The 19,268-nt window shown below is 35.6% G+C and overlaps 1 protein-coding gene across 1 annotated transcript; it reads left to right on the forward strand.

The window, feature by feature from the left end:
* Positions 1–4,805: 4,805 nt before the first annotated feature.
* LOC144975414 (mitochondrial tRNA-specific 2-thiouridylase 1-like) lies at positions 4,806–18,990 on the forward strand. Its single transcript, XM_078919457.1, has 8 exons — positions 4,806–6,570; positions 8,690–8,855; positions 11,001–11,194; positions 13,304–13,476; positions 14,231–14,284; positions 14,952–15,018; positions 15,581–15,681; positions 17,517–18,990. Exons 1-8 carry the CDS (start codon positions 6,474–6,476, stop codon positions 17,865–17,867), a joined length of 1,203 nt encoding a protein of 400 aa, XP_078775583.1. The 5' UTR covers positions 4,806–6,473; the 3' UTR covers positions 17,868–18,990.
* Positions 18,991–19,268: the final 278 nt, after the last annotated feature.

A 19,268-nucleotide genomic window follows, 5' to 3' on the forward strand; every position in this document is an offset into this window, starting at 1 on the left:
CTACTATATTACGTCATTTTTCATACCAATCTTAATTTAAGGGCCCTGACCCCGGAAAGGGGGCCCGGGGCGGGGGGGGGGGACGGTTATTGTTACAGGTGTTATTACTCGTCTGGGTGGAGAAGGGGGGAGGAGGGGGGGGGGGGGTCATAAAAATATCTCGATTACCTCTAGGATTGATCTTGGTCGCTTTGCCTGTGAAACGAGTGCTCTTCAAACTGAACTATTGAGACCCCCTGTCAGTGATTGGGTAGCTGGGTCTGTTCGATCTGGGGGAAAGCTTACTTTTTTGTTTGTCTATTTGTTTGTTTGTTTGTTTGCTAATTTACATTGAAAATTAGTACCAGTAGTGAATTTGAACTGTTGGAAGGTAAAACGAATTATCATTGATTGTTAGAGAATTACCTTTCAATAAACAGGCCATATGAATTATCATTGGCTTTAACTGTTAGGAAATTACCTTCCAATAAAGTAATTTTCGGACAGTTCAGGCCAGCGATGAGTATTTCAACACAAAGTGGTTGTGACGAGAGATTTTCTTTCACTGCGTGATTTCTTTATCATTCGTCATCGTCTCATTTAAAACCACTTCAAACCTAGTGGATGAGACATATATTTGATCAACACCTCCATTAAAGATAATCAAAACATGGACAGCCTTTCTCCAATAAAGCCCCAAATCTTTCTAACGGAAATTCTGGTCGTTAGGTGGGAAACATTTCCATTGTATAACGGAACACTCACTTTCAGCTTAAGGCTTATTTACCTGTTCAAATTGTCTGCCTATTGTATCCATGCCTCCTGCTAATTACCTTTTCCAAACAAGACGCCAACGTCCCTAGGCCCTGAGGTCTTGTCTCGTTCAAGAGTAGCTTAATTGCAATTACTGTCCTTGTCTCTCCGGCAATTCTCTGTTATTCTTTCTTACCAAAGCATCTGGATATCATTGGCTATCTAAAACAGGAAGATTCTTCTGATTGGCTATTTTCGTTTCACAAAACCAAATTCATATAATCTGAATCTAATCACACACACGCTAAGAAGCCCAAGAGAAAAGAGCTATCTCTCCAATTTCAAACTTGTAAAAGTTTGTCTATCTCGGCTGGAGGTAAAATGAATTATTGGTTAACATACAAAGTGGAACGAGATATTACTGTGAATTCAATTTAATCTAGCATTACTATTATAGTTGTGTATATATTTTAATTGTGCTATTCCATGGATGTTCGTAAGTTGGAATACCTGTACAAAACCATATCTATATGTATCTTATTTTATAGTTAACAGTTGTTTATGATCTATGTTATACGCTTTGATGGATCGTAAAATACAGTCGTTAAAAGCCGATCAAAGTAGTATTTTAATGATAGATAGTCAAACGTCTGAAAACGTTATTATGTGGATGGAACAAGGTGTCAAACTTGTCTTGTTTTATGTTGTTGGTTTTTGGGGGTTTTGTTTTTGTTTTTAGTTATTGTTGTTGTTGTATTTTCTTTTTGTTTTCTTTTTTGTTTTTTGTTGCTTTATTTTTGTTTTTGTTTTTGTTTTTTGTTTGGGGGGGGGGGGTTGTTTGTTTTTTGTTGTTTTTTTGTTTGTTTTTTTTTTTTTGTTTTTTTTTTTAGTTTGTTGTTGTTTTTTTATGTGTGGATTTTTTCTGGTTTTGTTTTTGGGGGATTTGTTGTTATTTTGTTTGTTTGTGGTTTTGTCGTATTTTTTTTTTTTTTTGGTCATTGTTGGTCTTTTTATCTTTTTTTTTTTTTTTTTGGTTTTATTTTGGTGTGTTTTCTTTTTTGTTGTTTTTTTTTTTTTTTTTTTTTTTGGTTTTATTTTGGTGTGTTTTCTTTTTTGTTGTTTTTTTTTTTTTTTTTTTTTTTGGTTTTATTTTGGTGTGTTTTTTTTTTTTTTTTTTTTTTTTTTTTTTTTTTTTTTTTGTGGGTTTTTTTCTGGTTTTGTTTTTGGGGGGTTTGTTGTATTTTTGTTTGTTTGAGTGACTTTACAGTTTACAGCTTCTAGCGGTTTAGTATCACATTTAAAGGAAAACATCTGTGTGTTTTCTATACCCAAGCTCAAATTTTTTAACAGTAACGTAACAGCAGTCGCTCAAATAAACAAAAATACAACAAACCGCCCAAAAACAAAACCAGAAAAAAGGAACTGTGATTTCCGTCCACCAGTGGACTGAATACACAGCTGTGTTTTCCGTTCTTCAGTGGCTGTTAGGGGTTTATTTATTGCCTTGTGCATTCCTTGTACGTAACAATATGAGTCCGGGGAAACACGAAACAAAACAAAAACCAACCAAAAAAAAAAAGTTAAGAGTGTCACGTTACTGTAGAACGAGCTTAACGTCTCAATGGTAAGTTAGCTTTAGGCAACCATGAGTTGTTATTTTTCAAACCTGTTGCTATGCTATCTTGTGATGACAACGCCTCTCAGTCGTCATATGAATTCTACTCACCATGGTTATATAAACCCATGGCAGGCCGCAAAACGTCACTTGCTACACTTCACATAATGCAGGGCTGACGTTCGGGGCCGGAAGATAGCAAGGCTTAGTGCAGGCTACAGTACTGTGTTAGTCCGTGAACGGGTGACCAAATCATAGTACAGAGAAGGCAAATCTGTTACTATATTATGTCCCAATAAAAATATAACACAGAGAAGGCCGAAACTGTGTTATACAGGCCGGTACAGAATAAAACAAATATAACACAGGAGACCAAACACTGTGTTGTAACTGGTCGGTCGGTAACGAAATAAAAAGCGACATAATATTATGTTGTAATAACACATCTCAATAAAAGAGTGTGATAGTAAAAAGGTGCCCGTTAACAATTGAGTCGATCAAGTCTCTATCCAGATCCAAACGGATTGTGATAAGTCCTGTATGTAAAATAAATTTGAGAAGCACGGCTGTTTTCAATATTTGTAGGGTCGTGATCGGTATCAAGTGAAGTGTTTCACTTTTCACGGAAAAATCAGAGCAATGCTGTGTCAAGATTACAGAGGAGCAAACCCGAGACGACAACAAGACAAGATGTTTTTGTGTGTATCGTATTGTCTTTATATTTTACTGAATAGGTACGTTTTAGTTGTCAAACCTTTCAATTTTATTTTGAAATTTTCTTTATCTTTTAAAATAAAATTATAACTTAATTTAACCAGCACTTGTTTAATAATTTACAGCTATACTTTGGTGGGATATTTTTGTCATAGCATTATTCCGATTGGAGTTGAAAATATCTTTATATCTTAATGTCATAAAATCAGTGACAAAGAGAACAAATTTATAGTTATAGGGTCATGAATATGTTTGAGGGAGCGTCAGAGAGAGAGAGAGAGAGAGAGAGAGAGAGAGAGAGAGAGAGCGAGAGAGAAAGGGAGGGTGGGAGAGATGAGAGAGAGAGAGAGCGAGAGAGAGAAAGGGAGGGTGGGAGAGATGAGAGAGAGAGAGAGCGAGAGAGAAAGGGAGGGTGGGAGAGATTAGAGAGAGAGAGAGAGAGAGAGAGAGAGAGAGAGAGAGAAAGGGAGGGTGGGAGAGATGAGAGAGAGAGAGAGAGAGAGAGAGAGAGAGAGAGAGAGAGAGAGGAAGAAATGGGATACCAGTAAAAAAAATAATCTAGTTTTACAATACATGATAGACAATAAACAATAGACCAGCCCTACAAATCAAAGGACAAGGAATGATTGTGAAAGAAAAATATGTTGGAAGAAGACAAAGTCAAGACTGCCAGGGGTGGAGGGAGGGGCACAGGCGTGTGCTCGAGGCCAGTGATCGATGTGAAAAGTGACCAAATAGAACCTTACTTGGGCAAACAATACTAAAACTCATCGGTTTTGATAATCCCAAAATATATTCTAACGGACTATGGAAAATTAAAAATAAATTTTAATGTTAAGGAAGACGACTCTACATTCTTTTAGGGGACTCTATTGTTTTTAAAGGTTTGATGGCGCTTATAAAACATTGAGGTCATTTTAGGACTAGTAGAATGGAAGAAATGGGATACCAGTCACAAAATGCTAGTTTTACAAGACATGATAAACAATGAACAATAGACTAGCCCTACAAGACAAAGGACAAGGGATGATTTTATTTCGAAAGAAAAGGATGTTGGAAGAAGACAAAGTCAAGACTGCCACACCTATTTCTTTTCTACCCGTTCCATCCCCCCCCCCCCCCTCCCCCACCTTTTTTTTTTATAAAGCATTAAATCTTATGTGTTGTTTTATATTCTGCTCAATTTGGCAACAGCCATGGCCGACTCAAATACTATAGTTACGTCATGGCAACAGCCCATCCCACCTGTCAAGAAGCGGAGGAAGAGGAGGAGGAGGAGAAGGAAAAGAACGAGAAGAAGAAGAAGAAGAAGAAGAAGAAGAAGAAGAAGAAGAAGAAGAAGAAGAAGAAGAAGAAGAAGAAAAGGAGGAGGAGGAGGAGGAGGAGGAACCAACGAATGAATGAACGATTGAAACAAAACGAACGTACGATCGAACAAACGAATGAACGAAACTAAAGTAACAACTGCTGAAACTGACATCTCAGTTTTCGAGGATGAAATTACCAGTTTCGCGTTTTAAATACTAAATGTTTAAAAACCTAGAAAAATTGAGTTTAATATTTTGAATTTTTCTGACTGCGTTTCAGTATAATCGATTATGTTACCTATCTAAACAATAAAAATATAATATTTATTAAATTTTATCCCTAAATTAGAAAGCCAATGTGAAATTTACATGACTATGTTTTATGAAAAAAAATTTATTTTATTGACATTCTAAGAAAAAATTATCTGGCTAACCTTGCTGAGAACGAGTACAAAGTAAAAACGAAACTAAGATTAACCTTAAGTCAACAAAATGAAACTTGCAAGCAACAGTGCCATAATTATAATTGGTTTGACATTCAATTTAAAGCGTATTTAATATATTTTTGACAATCTCAGTGTGAGAATGATTAGAAAGAAGTCCGATAGGATAAAATTATATGATTGCAACAATTTGCACAGTTCAATTCCGTCGCCGTAGACTTAGACTTAGACGTCTAGACTCTAGACTACCTCTCTAGTAGGCACTTGCAAGAAGTAGCTCTCGCGAGTTGAAAACAGGCGAGGATTTCTGTTTCCGTTTTTGAGGGGAAAAAATTTAGGAGTGATTTTAAAATATTCATTCTTCTTTCTCAGTGGAATGAAATGGCATGTATTATATATCATTGGAAAGGGCATAAAATTCTACATACAATGATGCTAATATTATTATCTTTTTATATCATGATTTTGAGAAATCTTTGTGTAAAGAGAGTATATGTGTTTAAACGCTTATAACTTTTAAACCAGAGATGGTCCTTCTTAATAAAAACAAGTCCTTCTGAGATACATATTAAAGTAGCTTCTCTAAAAATTTCAGAGCAAAATATGTTTGCACTCAAAAGTTAGAGCTCCCCAAAAAACAGTAATTGGCCTCGATTGTTTACAGAAGCTGCCATTTTCTTATACTGATTCACTTCCTGTCGTCTGCTGCGTTTGAGAGATAACTTCGTCAATCCCCATCAAAACTTTACATCTTTATATCTTACAATATATTCCATTTATGGAAGATATTTTTGTTTTAAATTATTTAATTAATTGGCGTTTTCATGTCCATGCATTCATTTAATAATTTACAATTCTCTTCCTTTTTTTTCCGATTGATTTTTCACTGTTGATTTTGACGTTTTTCATCCTTTGACGGACGTCTGTCCAATTTAGGGGAACGGGGGAGCGGAAGTTTTTAAAATCACCTATTTTCGATCATTTTAAACACAAATACACCACCTCAAACATTTATCAGTCCATATCTCTGCTTTTATGAGGTCTATTTTCATTTTGAAAAGTTCAAAGTGAACAACTAAATGACGCCGATTCAGTGGTGTATTTGGTCTATCTTCATGTGAATAAATATTTAATTGTCGACTTTTCCAAAATTCCAATAGGTCATTCATTTACATGTCGTGATCTATTTTTCCTTGATTTCAGCTGTTTCAGCTCTAAACTATACCTTTCCCTCTCAATAAATAATTATTTTTCTATTTGCAATGTATTACAGAGATGTTGAATTACCACATGTAAAAATTTCAAAGTTGTATCTGAAGCCGTTTCTGAATTATACTTGATTATCCATTGGGTTGCTGTGTTTTGGTCACATATTTTCCTATAAGCTTCTATAGAGATTTTTCACCACATAAAAGGTCATAACTTTTTAACTAGTTGAGATAGAGCGATAATTTTTTCACTTTAGTAAATGTTTCACTCCCCTTTATTTTTCTACGCTAAATTAATACCGATATCACTATTTTGAAAAATTTTTGCAAGTGCCTATCTCTAGTCTAGAATAGAAATAGAAACGGAAACTGAAGCGGAAGAATCGAAGGCGAAGAACCTCGTCATCATCATAATAATAATACTAAGATAGAGCAACAACTCAACAAGTAACAAATGGCCCAACAAATCTTACGAGGTGTGAAAAGAATTGCTTGTGGTATGTCCGGAGGTGTGGATAGCGCTGTTTCGGCTCTTCTGTTAAAAAAGCAAGGTAAGGGTTAAGCCAAAGCAAAGCCCACCATTGGCACTACTGGACAGTACTAATAATACTATGTCGAATTTCAAATGATCAACCAGTTAAGTACAGCGGACACGGAGTCTAGCCGTACTTAGCCTAGGCTTGTTCTAGCCCCAGTCATATTAAAAGTAAGGTCACATCCGGTGTGCCACTTCAGTTTCATTGTTTCTTCATTTGGATCTTGACTCTCGAGTTGCTCGCATCATCAATTATGGCCAGGGAGTGAGATGACTGAAGGCTGAAGGGTTCCATCAAATCTTACACTTTTTCTCCAAATCTTACTTTTTTGACAAGCAATCTTAGAATTTTTTTCATGTTGAAGTTGGCAGCCCTGATAAATAGATATTGCTCGATTTCTGTTTATCCACATGTGATTCATGTCTCAAAACAGTATTATGCCGGGGCAGATTTAGTATCAAAGGATGAATTTATTGTAAAAAATATGAAAGTTTATACAGTTTCTTTGCAAATTGATATGAACTGAAACATCACATTTCTTTTTGTTTTAACTTTAGAATTCCTTTTTGGCATATCACTGGCCGATTGATCTAACCTCTAGATCTAAAGAAGCTTTTTGCAAAGACGCTACTTCAGAGGTTAGATCAACAGCCCATGGATATGACTCATAAAGACATAAGAGTGTTTTGAAACGATGGCTCACATTTGCAGACCTCCCTAAAACTACGAAAAATGCATAGAATTATTTAATACTTGAGCTTTTATAAAGAGCAATATCCACTAAATGTGCTCAAAGCGCTTTGCAAGGGGCCCTGCTGACAGCAACACGGGACATGTAGGACATGACATGGCGCCTGTTATTAGGCGATATTACATTTTTTTCGGACAGAGACAATGCTGTTAACGGCCAGGTACTCATTTTACACATGAGTACAGTGAGAGAATGTGGGTAAAGTGCCTTTTCCAAGGACCCAACTATGCACCAAGCCAGGCTCGAACCCAGGACCTTCCGATCCGAAAGCAGAACCGCACAAGAATGCAGAGGCAACAGAACCTTACGATCTAGTACTAAGGGGCATAGTTCCACATCATCATCATCATTTTTTAAAAAACAACTTGAGCTTTTGATATAGCGCAATTTCCACTAAACATGCTCAAAGCGCTTTACAAGCAAAGGTCCCTGACCAACGGCAACACGTAACATGTAGAACGAGACATGACGCCAGTTAGGCGATATTACATTTTTTTCGGACAGAGACAATGCTGTTAACGGCCAGATACTCATTTTACACCTGAGTACGCTGAGAGTATGTGAGTAAAGAGTCTTTTCCAAGGACTCAACTATGCGCCGAGCGTATCATTGCCTTTTTCAGGGTATAGGCCACAGACAAACCTTTTCCATCCTTCTTTATCCCGAGCTAAGTTTTCTATCTCGTTCCATGTCTTATCACATCTCTGTAGAAATCAGCTTCTTTAATTCTTGTCCATGTTCCCCGTGGCCTTCTGCTTGATCTTCTGCCCTGAGGGATGCAGTCCAATACTTTCTTTGTTATAGTGGAGTCATTCTTTCTAATAGTTCCACATATCGCACATGTGGGCAGGGAGGTACTTACTGTCTTCTATCCCCCTATATTTATTATCCAACATGCTTTCTGTCTTTGTCTTGGAATGAGATTTCTTGATTTTGTCCTGGCCCTGGCTGAGAGGGAAACTGTCAAATGTATAGTTAGTTTTGGGAGATGATATTTTTTTCCTTGTAAATCATCTCTCTGTTACGTTCTGTTATTTTTTTTATTTTTAACATATGATTTGTAACATAACCATTTTAGTGTATTCCTCTTATTGGGATGTTGTGCATGGGGTCTGGGTGAAACATTAAGGTAATCTCAAACTAAGTACACTGATTGTGTGCTCTTGGAATCTACATCTGTTCCCTATTTGTACTATTCCCCTTAGTCTTACATTTTCCTCAAGTCCTTTTACTTGTACATCTAGAATGTTTTTACTATCCAATTTTCATCCTTTTTTTTACTGGTGCAGATATGACCTAAATGTGTTGCAAGTGCGGTAAAACTTTAAAAACAAACATGTCGTACCTAAATTACTTATATATACAAATATATCTCTTTTGCAGGATATGACGTCATTGGCCTGTATATGAAGAATTGGGATATACGAAATGAAAAAGGTCGATGTACAGCAGAGGATGACCTTGAGGATGCTTCCTACGTATGCAAAACTCTGGAAATTCCACTGTTCACTGTTGATTTTGTGAAGGAATATTGGAATGAAGTCTTCAGGTTGGTTTTTCTTATTTGGTTTTCATTGAATTGTTCTCAAAATTTTTGTTAAATCAAAACCAGGAAAATTCTCTGCATTCTAGAATGAATAGGAAAAAAAGTAATCTTTCATAGCCATGTCAGATCCATGGAACCAGATACAGATTTTCCTCTTAAACAAATTAAATCTCCAGACATGATGTTTTTTTCAATTGAGCTTTTATTTAGCATAATATCCACTAAGTGTGCTCAAAGTGCATTACAAGGGGTCCCTGACCAACAGAAACACATAACATGTAGAACAAGACATGACGCCTGTTAGGCAATTCTTCTTCTTCAAGTACCAAGTTTGTGCCAGACGTCAGTATGCAGTGATCATGGTACGCCATTCATCTCTCTGATCCAATAACCACAAAAAACTAATATTACTCTTCTCTTTCTTTGTCACTCAGCTGTTCAAACTATACAAATATGTTTTTCTTGGTCTATCTTTACTCTTTTTACCTTCTCTCTTTCCTGTGAGAGCAAGACGTTCAATACATTTATGTAGATTACATTTTTTTCCAACAGAGACAACACTGTTAATGGCCATGTACTCATTTTACACCTGAGTACGGTGAGAGAGAATGTGAATAAACAGCCTTTTCAAAGTCATCAAATTTGGCCAAATTCAGATTTTCCTTTGAGAGAGAATGTGAATAAAGAGCCTTTTCAAAGTCATCAAATTTGGCCAAATTCAGATTTTCCTTTCCAGAATAGGATATTTTAGAGGAAAAATTAATAAAGCACTGCACATAATACTAATAAAAATACATTGATTAAAACATTGATTTTTAAGTGCATACAGCATTGTTTCCTGAAATTCGGATTTGTAAGTGAAGAACATACAGATTTTGTTTTATTTGTGATGTGTGGCAGGTTGGCAGATACAATCCGTTTTTCTTGCTCCATTTGACAAGCATTCTTACTCTTTTTCGTTTATTGAGGTTGGCAGCCCTGATGCTACAACACCAGACTAAGTGGAAATAAATCATTTTAAAAAATCACCTTTCCTCATCCAGGGATCAAACCTCAGACAGCCAGATTATTTATCTTTCAGTATTACACTTTTTTTTTAAAAAACCAAAAAACTTGAACACTTTAAAAAAAACCCAAAAAAACTTGTTTCTATAGCGTGAATGTAGCCCTTCAGAACCATTAGGCCTGTGGAGCCATAGTTTCTATAGCGTGAAACAGACAATAGCAATGGCTTGCTACCATTTTTATAGAAAGCTAGTCTTTCGCAAATTGCTTTCCACCAGAACTATAGGACCTAGATACCCAATCACTGCTGGGTGGACAGGCAGGTCAGAAACATATCTCGACATCACCAGGATTGATCTCAGTTCCTTTGCATGTGAAGCGAGTGCTCTACCAACTGAGCTATCACCTTACCATTTCAAATAAATCTTTTTAAAGAATGTTATCTTACTCAATTGAGAAATAGAGAAAGATAAAGTGAGTAAATGTGACTCATACATTAGGGAACAACACAAAACAAACAACGTTTCGGCCTTTGTGTCATTTGTTGTTCCCTTTTATATTATAGGAGTCACATTTACTCACTTTATCTTTCTCTCCGTCTTATTGGCTCATTTAGGCACCTCTATTTTTAAATTGTGAAAGAAGTCTTTTAAGGAAAATTTGATGGAAAAAGAAGGAGAGGTAAACAAGACACATGCTGTGTTTCAAGTCTCAGGACACAAACTGGAGAGGAGGATATGAGATAGACATCAACTTTCTTGAGGCAATCGGAAGATAGAGGGAGAATTGGAGAGCCATGGGATTGCCAATGTCAGTCTCAGATCTGGCACCACTTAATGATGATAGTGCTTAGTTGATTCCTTGGAAAAGGCTCTTTACTCACATTCTCTCACCGTACTCAGGTGTAAAATGAGTACCTGACTGTTAACAGCGTTGTCTCTGTCGGAAAAAAAACCATTGTAATATATCGCCTAACAGGCATTATGTCTCGTTCTACGTGTTAAGTGTTGCTGAAGGTCAGGGACCCTTTGTAAAGCGCTTTGAGCATGTTTAGTGGATATTGCGCTATATAAAAGTGCAAGTTTTTGTTGTTATTTTTTTTTTCATTATTTTTTTTTCTTTCTCGTGTCTATTTTTTCGCAGTGAAATGGTGTCCGATTACGAGTTGGGCATCACCCCTAATCCAGATATTTTGTGCAATCGTCAAATAAAGTTCCACCACTTCATAAACCACGCCATGTCCAAACTCCAGGCTGATGCTGTCGCTACAGGGCATTATGCCAGGAACTCCGGCGGTTACCAGATCCTCGATGATGAGTTTAAGCACAAAAATACAGGTTTGTGATATAAGGGAACTTAAATCAAATATTGTTATATAATGAATCAGGCCTAGTTCTTCGCTTTATATTTCTGTATAATTATGTAAACAGACCTGCCTAGTAGGCTTACTACAAAAAAATTCGTGGAAATACGAATTTCGGCTCAAGCTACAGAACTATATTTGCCTCTTTGACTCAATAAATCTTGTTGAAAAGGAAACTTTAGTTTCTTAGAACCTTTATTCAGGACTTTGGAGAATTTTTGGATCATGCAAAGGGCAAATTATTTATTTCTAAAGCTGCCGTAGAGTGATTTTTTTCCCCTTGGAAACTACAAATTTTAGAAATATCAAGTAGGCAACTCTGTTTAAAGACCATAATACTTTAGTTTAATGAGCAAAGACAAAATTATTTGAACATTTCAGATTTCCCCTCTATCAAGCCTTTGGAGGATGAACTAGCAATTTAATACTTAGATAAATGTGAAATGATGGAAATGGTTCAACATCGTTAAAGGTCTGAAACACTATGTATTGTATGAAGCAGGCACACTTTTATTTGATCTTGACTTACAACCTGGTGAACCAACACAGACAGACGCAACACCCATTTACATATACATTTCAACACACATGCAATGGCAAACATACGACCTAATCTTCAAATTAATATAACAAGATTGCCAATTTTCCGTATATTTACAGAATTCAGTATGTTATAAATCCTCAGTATATTTTCCAATCACCTGCTAAACAGAAAAAAAGTAAGTACGTAAATGTAGCAATGACTATGAAAAATGTTTTTTTCTCTATTTGAGGAAAATTTTGGTCTAAAATCCAAGCCCTATCTCCACTGAGTAAAAATGTTTTTGAATTTTGAAAATCCAATCATAAATAAACAAGTTATACAGTTTTAAAGGTGTCATTTATTTGGATGACCCGCAAAGAGGAAAAAAACGCGAAAATATGGGACGCTTTTTCGGCATTTTTTTTCGACCTTTCGTTGTATCTTGCGTAATAAGTGGATTAAAAGATTGAAACTTGAAGAGCAAATTAGGATGGTGTTTTGTAAAATACGGGAAAAGTACTCGTCATATTCATATGAAATTTTACAACCAAAAAGAAGAAATGTTCATGTATTACCTTGTCAGCGACAAAACCTCCACGCCCGGTAGTTTTAGAAATATTTTACTTCAAAGAGTAAAAATCTATTTTTAACGGTTTTCTGGTAATCGCACGAGTTTTGTCGCTGGACATAATCTAAAATTACCTTTTTTCTAACTGTGTGCCAACTTTCAGTCATATTCATCGATAAACAGCGTCGTAATTATTTTTTTTAAATAGCATATACGAAACGGCTTCGTCCCATATTTTGACGCGAATTCGGGCACTTCGTGAGCGAAAAAGAGGCCCAAAGAATTGTGCGGGATAGTCATTGCTAGTAAATGTCTTTTTACTAGACTTGAACACTCAGAAAGGAATCTGTCTATCTATATGTTTGCCTACAAGTTCAGTAAATTTTTGCCTCCTGGGTGGGGGTACCTACCTCCCATAGTGGGCAGGGGGGGGGGGTACATACTGTGTCTTCTATCCCCTTATATCTATTTTCCAACATGCTTTCTGTCTTTGTCTTGGAATGAGATTACTTGGTTTTTTCCTGGCCCTGGTCGTAGTCTTGGCTGGGGGGGAAACAGTCAAATGCATAGTTATTGTTTTGAGTGATGATATTTTTTTTCCTTGTAAATCATCTCACTGTTATGTATTATTGTATTTGTTATTTTGAATGTATAATGTAAGCATTTGAGTGTATTCCTCTTTGTTGGATCTTGTGCTTGTGTCCGGATGAGACTTTTAGGTGATCTCAAACTAAGTATATTGATGGTATGCTCTTGGATTATAATCTGATCCCTATTTGTTCCCAGTTCCCCTTTGTCTTACTTTCTCTAGGGTGTTTAATTGTAATTCCAGAACTTTTTACTATCCCATTTTCTTCCTTTTTACTGGCGCTGATATGACCTTAATGTGTTGCAAGTGCCGTAAAAACCTTTAAAAAATAAATAAATAAATTTTTGCCTTGTGAATTGGCAACCCTGTAAAAAATAGTCATCTCACTTTTCTTTATTTACAGGGTTAAAACTGTTGTGTGCAGCTGATGGTGTCAAAGATCAGACATTTTTCCTGTCTCAAATCAGCCAATGGGCACTGCAGAGGTCTTTGTTTCCTCTGGGTGATTTGCTCAAGTCCCAGGTCAAAGCCATAGCTACAGAAGCTGGCATGGAGAGGATTGCCAGGAAAAAAGAGGTTTGTTTTTCTTATTTGTCAGTCTTCAAATTTCAAATTGGTAGTTAGTTCTCCATAACTTCCTACTTTCACGGATCGTCTGTAATTATTATGGAAATTTGATGACAATTACGGACTTATGGAAATGGAAGAATTATTATTGATTTTTATTTGCAGCAATTTGGTTGCAGAGTCAGAGAAGATTTTTAAAAAAGTTACCACAGTGTAATGAGAAGAAATAAAAATTCTTAAAGTTACTAAAGCTATCGCTCAGTTCCATGTCCATGAGAGCGAAGTTGATCACTAACTTGTCATGATGGCTGTCAAAAACTGTTTATTTAATGTATAAAATGTTTTATGTAGCAGTTTATGTGGGTTTTTTTTTTTTTACTTTAACTGAAATTTTACAATTTTACCGTTTGTGTGGGTAACTGAAATTTTCAAGTAGGCCGATATTGTTGTCTGTGAAAATAATGACAGGCACTGGTGGTATTCTCATAAATTACAAATGAACTCTCACATAACACTTCTATATTCTTAGCAGGTACACTGTACAACTAAACTTTCCTTTTATGAAAGTTCATAGTCTAATCCGAGGGTGACTGTCATACCACTAGACCACATAGCCACACTTATAAATAACATAAAGAATTGAAATACATATTGCCGTGCAAGCCTCATATTTCATCCTCCATGTTGGCTTAGAACTTCACTGTATAAAAATCTTTGTCTATTTTAAAAACCTTTTCCAAAATCTCATTCCTTACATCAACAGAGCATGGGAATCTGTTTCATCGGGTCCAGAAACTTCCACCAATTTATAGGAGAGGTGAGTTTCACAAAAATTCATTCATTTTAAGATGAAAAAGAGATTAGATTTGTTTTATTTGTTTTATATACTTGTCGCTACTTTTTAATTTGTTTTAAAATGTGCTTCGTGTTCCAACTTGCCATGGTAGATTCTATTTCTTCTTGGCAGACGCTGCACTCTGAATTAATCATTATTATAGTAATAAGATTCAAGATTCTAAAGTTTATTTTTAGGCAATTGCCAATATAACTCATACAAGAATATATTGTTTTCATCGAGTAAGTAAAATCAATAATAAAGCAAGGCAAACAATGATAGTAATAATGATAATAATAGTAATAAGAGACTTGAGTTGAGCTAAAGCAGAAAGTTTTCAGTGAAGAAACCTCCCTCGAACAAGTTTTTAAGTACAGTCCAAAAGGACTGGACCACACCTAACTCTTTAACTTACACCAGTGCCATCCTCCTAGTTTGTCACAGTTTCATATTTAAACATTTGTTTGTTCTTTTAACCAAGCTTCTCAATTTTTAACGTGTCCTTTTTAAATTCAAATAGATTGGAAAAAATGGATTAATTTGAATTTTTGTTTGAATTTGAAGGTTGATTTAATTTCTTCGTATATTTGATAAATTTTGAATATTAACGTTATTTGTTTTGTTTTTTTGTTTTTTCTTAACTATGTAGTATATTGACCCTAGTCCAGGGCCGTTTATTGACGTGGAGACAGGACAAGTTGTAGGACAACATAAAGGTCAGTGGTTTATCTCAAGTATTGAAAACAGTCTTATTTAGTAGTGGATTGCTGATAGTCAAGGGTCCCAAGGCAATAATGAAAGGATCTGGATTCAAACCACTCTGTATGCATCTCAAATTTTTTCCCCTTTTTGAGTGAGAGACTTTGCCCCTATTGCTCACCTCACGACATTTCCATTTCACTTCAGCTGCTGCTTGGGTTATCTCAGTCTCAGGTCTTTTCTGAAGATTGACCCTGCAGAAAACTTCCCTGGGGATGAATATCTTTTTTATTTTTGTACAGGTTTTTACTTTCCAAATTTTATGTGATCGTTGCTTGTCTCAGATGTGGCAGAACTCGATACAGACATCATAACATTGATGTTTATATATTGTTATTTTACTAATATATTTTTATCTATTTATCCACTATTTTGTATTTTTAATTTCAAACATTGTAAACCAAATGACAAATTGCCCTTTTTTTTGGACAATAAAGATCATATATTATATATTATATAACTGCATCATTTTTCAGTTTGAATGAAATATTTCTGGTTTTTATGCATTGTATAATTTAGGAAGTCACTACTGGACATTGGGTCAGCGCTGTCATCTGGCTGGAAAGGCAAAAGCTTACTTTGTGTGTGAGGTCAAGCCAGAATCCAGAGAGGTCATCGTGGTGAGTTTGATAACGCCAGCCTTTATGGATTTGGTCTTGTAAAATCCGATAGACAAATATCATATCTAAACCAACTTGAAGGGCTGACACAGCATAGGTTACTGGGTGGGGTTCCTGACCTCACATAGTGGGCAGGGGGGTACATACTGTGTCTTCTATCCCCCTATATCTGTTTTCCAACATGCTTTCTGTCTTTGTCTTGGAATGAGATTACTTGGTTTTGTCCTGGCCCTGGCTGGAGTCCTAGCTGGGAGGGAAACAGTCAAATGCATAGTTATTGTTAGGGGAGATGATGTTTTTTCCTTGTAAATCATCTCTCTGTTATGTATATTTGTTATTTTGAATTTATAATGTAAGCATTTGAGTATATTCCTCTTTGTTGGGTCTTGTGCTTGTGTCCGGATGAGACTTATAGGTGGTCTCAAACTCAGTACTTTGATAGTGTGCTCTTGGAATCTACATCTGATCCCTATTTGTTCCCAGTTCCCCTATGTCTTACTTTGTCTTGGGTGCTTTATTTCTAATTCTAGAACTTTTTACTATCCCATTTTCTTCCTTTTTACTGGCGCTGATATAACCTAAATGTGTTGCAAGTGCTGTAAAACCCTTAAAAACAAACAACATAGGTTATCCTATCCATCGATAATTTTTACCCATCACATCAAAACTGCACACTCCTCTCATACCATAGCCTTAGACAAACTATTTCATGGTTTGTTCTTAATAATAATAATGGTAATAAGAAGAATAAAATAATGACAATATATTTCTATAGTGCCTAAGCATCCACTTAAAAGTGCTCTTCAGAGCTTTATAGTTAAAAACACACAACTGCTCCCCACCTGCCCCCCCCCCCTACACACACACACACACACACACAGGCCCACACTTATGTATATATATAATATTTTTTTAAAGCATCAATCATAAAAACCCCTGTAAAATAATTCAGTTTTAAAGTGCTTCTTAAATGTTATAATACTAGGAGCAGATTTTGTTCTAAAACTGAGAGAGTTCCACAGACGTGGAGCTGTACAGTTAAAAGCTTTTTTGTGAAATTTATTAATGCAGTTTACTTCTTTCATTAAAAGAGATTCTGATGATCTGAAGACAGGACTAGGTGTTATCCGTCTAATAATTTTTTTGTTTCTATTTTATCTGTGTAATAAACATTCTATAGAAGGAATGAAAATGACGTCACTGCTCAACTCTTTATTGTAGACAACCATTTTGGTGACTAGTAAGACTAAAATATTAACGTTTACGCATAGTTTTGCGTGTTGGTTCATTATATCCAGTTGACAGATGTTGTGAGTATTTTACTAAAACACATAGCATCAATAACGAACCAGTTTTCACAGTACCGACGTGTTCATAATTTGCCAGTCAGTGTGTATTACACCAGGGTGAATCTGATGCTTAAAAACAGTCAAACCTTTAGTGTTAGTTTTGGGGGGTGATATTTTTTTTTCCTTGTAAATCATCTCTGATATATTTTTATTTTGAATATATGTAAAACATTTCAGGGTATTCCTCTTAGTGGAACCTTATGCAGGTGTCCGGATGAGACTTTTGGGTGATCTCAAACTAAGTACATTTATGGTGTGCTCTTGGAATCTACATCTGTCCCCTATTTGAACCGTTGCCCTTTGTCTTACTTTTTCGTGGGTGCTTTAATTGTAAATCTAGAATTATTTGCATATCCTATTTTCTTCCTGTTTACTGGTGCTGATATGACCTAAATGTGTCGTAAGCACTGTAAAACCTGTAAAAACAAACAGCTTATCACTTATTTTAATATATTTTATGTTCTTTTGCTCTGGCTATTTTCCTAGGCACCAGGAACGGACCACCCCGCTCTCTTCACGGAACACTTTATGACTGAAAACTGCCATTGGATACACAGCCCACCATCCCAGTTTTTATCACAGCCAGGAGTGTTCGAGGCAGAATTCAGATTCCAACATAAACATCCACTCATCTCATGTTTAGGAACTGTGAATATGGAAGATGGGAGTTGTTCAGTGAAATTGTCTCAACCGATGAGGGCGATTACGCCTGGTCAGTTTGCTGTTTTTTATAAAGATGGAGAGTGTTTGGGAAGTTCCAGGATTTTGTCCATAGGGCCTACGTTATTTGATCTTAATCTTAGAGACAATGTCGTTTTTCCAAAGGAGTTTTCATAACATCTGCTTCATCAGTTGGCTAAAATAAACCTAGCTAGTCTGTTGGTTTTTGTTTTTTTAATTTTTTTCTCTCGGGCCATGAAGATTGCGAAAACCTGACTGAACCAGTAGCATAGAAGTTTTAACAAAAATATTAACAGGTCCTTTTTTGCAAAAATTGAGCACTATTATTTCATGATTAATTTTTTTTTAATTAATTATAAAAAAGTAGATTATTATACCCGAATTTGCTATTTTTGTACAATATGGGTATAATGTAGTATTTAAGGTGGGGGATTAAATTTTTTATTTAAGATAATTTTATGTACTAATTTTCCACACCATGCGAGTATTTTACATAGATTGTCAGCTCCTGCACTCACGGAATCGTCCTATTAATTAGATTTAAATTAAATAGAGGTTTGCAAATCCTATGATTTCCTCTTTACATATTACATGAAAAAAGTAATCAGCAATCATTAGTGACCCGTAGAGCTGTCTACGGATATAACCTTCACAATACAATAAGTAATGAGTACATAAAGTTCCAGTCCCACTTTTAATTGGCTATAAATCTAAGTCGGATTTATTCTGTTTAAAATGGTATGGTACATATTTACATGTTCTTTTAATGTTTATTATTCATCATGGGACACTAACAAAGGAAACCACAATATTTTTCTATTGTTGTAAGTCTTAGCTTGGTGGTAGCTGAGGTCCTTAGCTAAACAGGTCGTCAGATTTCTCCGTGTTAAACTTCCTGGTGTGCCCTCAGACAGGGGCAGTGATAGGGTCTTAAGTCAGCCCTAATAACATGTTCAAATAGTATAAAGGGCTAAACAAGCCGATCTAATAATATTTAATAAAATAGTCTAACACTTGAACCTTATAACTATAGACTCATGAATATTTTAAGTAATATGTTTATAATGTATAATGCTAACGCCCAGTTATAGGTACTCTGGCCTCAAGAATTACCGGACTGCACTAGATAAACAAAACTAACTAAACCATGGTATTGTAAAATATGTTCAAATTACATGTAACCAAGTCATAATGATATCATGCATATCAATCTCATAGGACTAGAGATGTAACAGTATGCAGAAAAAGCTGTTGATGCAGACTGTAAATCAGAAAGAAATTTTAAAAAGTTAAATAAGTGTAATCATCACCCCTTATTAATGAATATCACACCACTGAACGGGATAAAAACATGTCCGTTCTCGGAAGAGAACATCTTGTAACGTCTTGTTATAAATTGCGCATTTTATAATGCAGAAAAGTGAGTGGAGCAGGCACTTATGTTGGTAACAACAAGATATGAAGTGAATAGAAAAGTGCCAGAAGACAATAGAGAATAAAAAATTTTTCGCGGCGGTGGTGGGGTTTGAACCTGCGACCTTATTGGTACGACAACTC

Source organism: Berghia stephanieae, chromosome 6 (assembly GCF_034508935.2).
Source record: "Berghia stephanieae isolate SIO BIC M18660-M18661 chromosome 6, UCSD_Bste_1.3, whole genome shotgun sequence".
NCBI classification, from domain to species: domain Eukaryota; kingdom Metazoa; phylum Mollusca; class Gastropoda; order Nudibranchia; family Aeolidiidae; genus Berghia; species Berghia stephanieae.

Excerpts from the sequence above, each read along its gene's own strand:
- LOC144975414 (XM_078919457.1), top strand. The coding sequence starts at position 6,474 with ATGGCCCAACAAATCTTACGAGGTGTGAAAAGAATTGCTTGTGGTATG. Across the intron at positions 8,856-11,000 it reads TATTGGAATGAAGTCTTCAG|TGAAATGGTGTCCGATTACG; the intron begins GTTGGTTTTTCT and ends ATTTTTTCGCAG. Across the intron at positions 15,019-15,580 it reads AGTTGTAGGACAACATAAAG|GAAGTCACTACTGGACATTG; the intron begins GTCAGTGGTTTA and ends TGTATAATTTAG.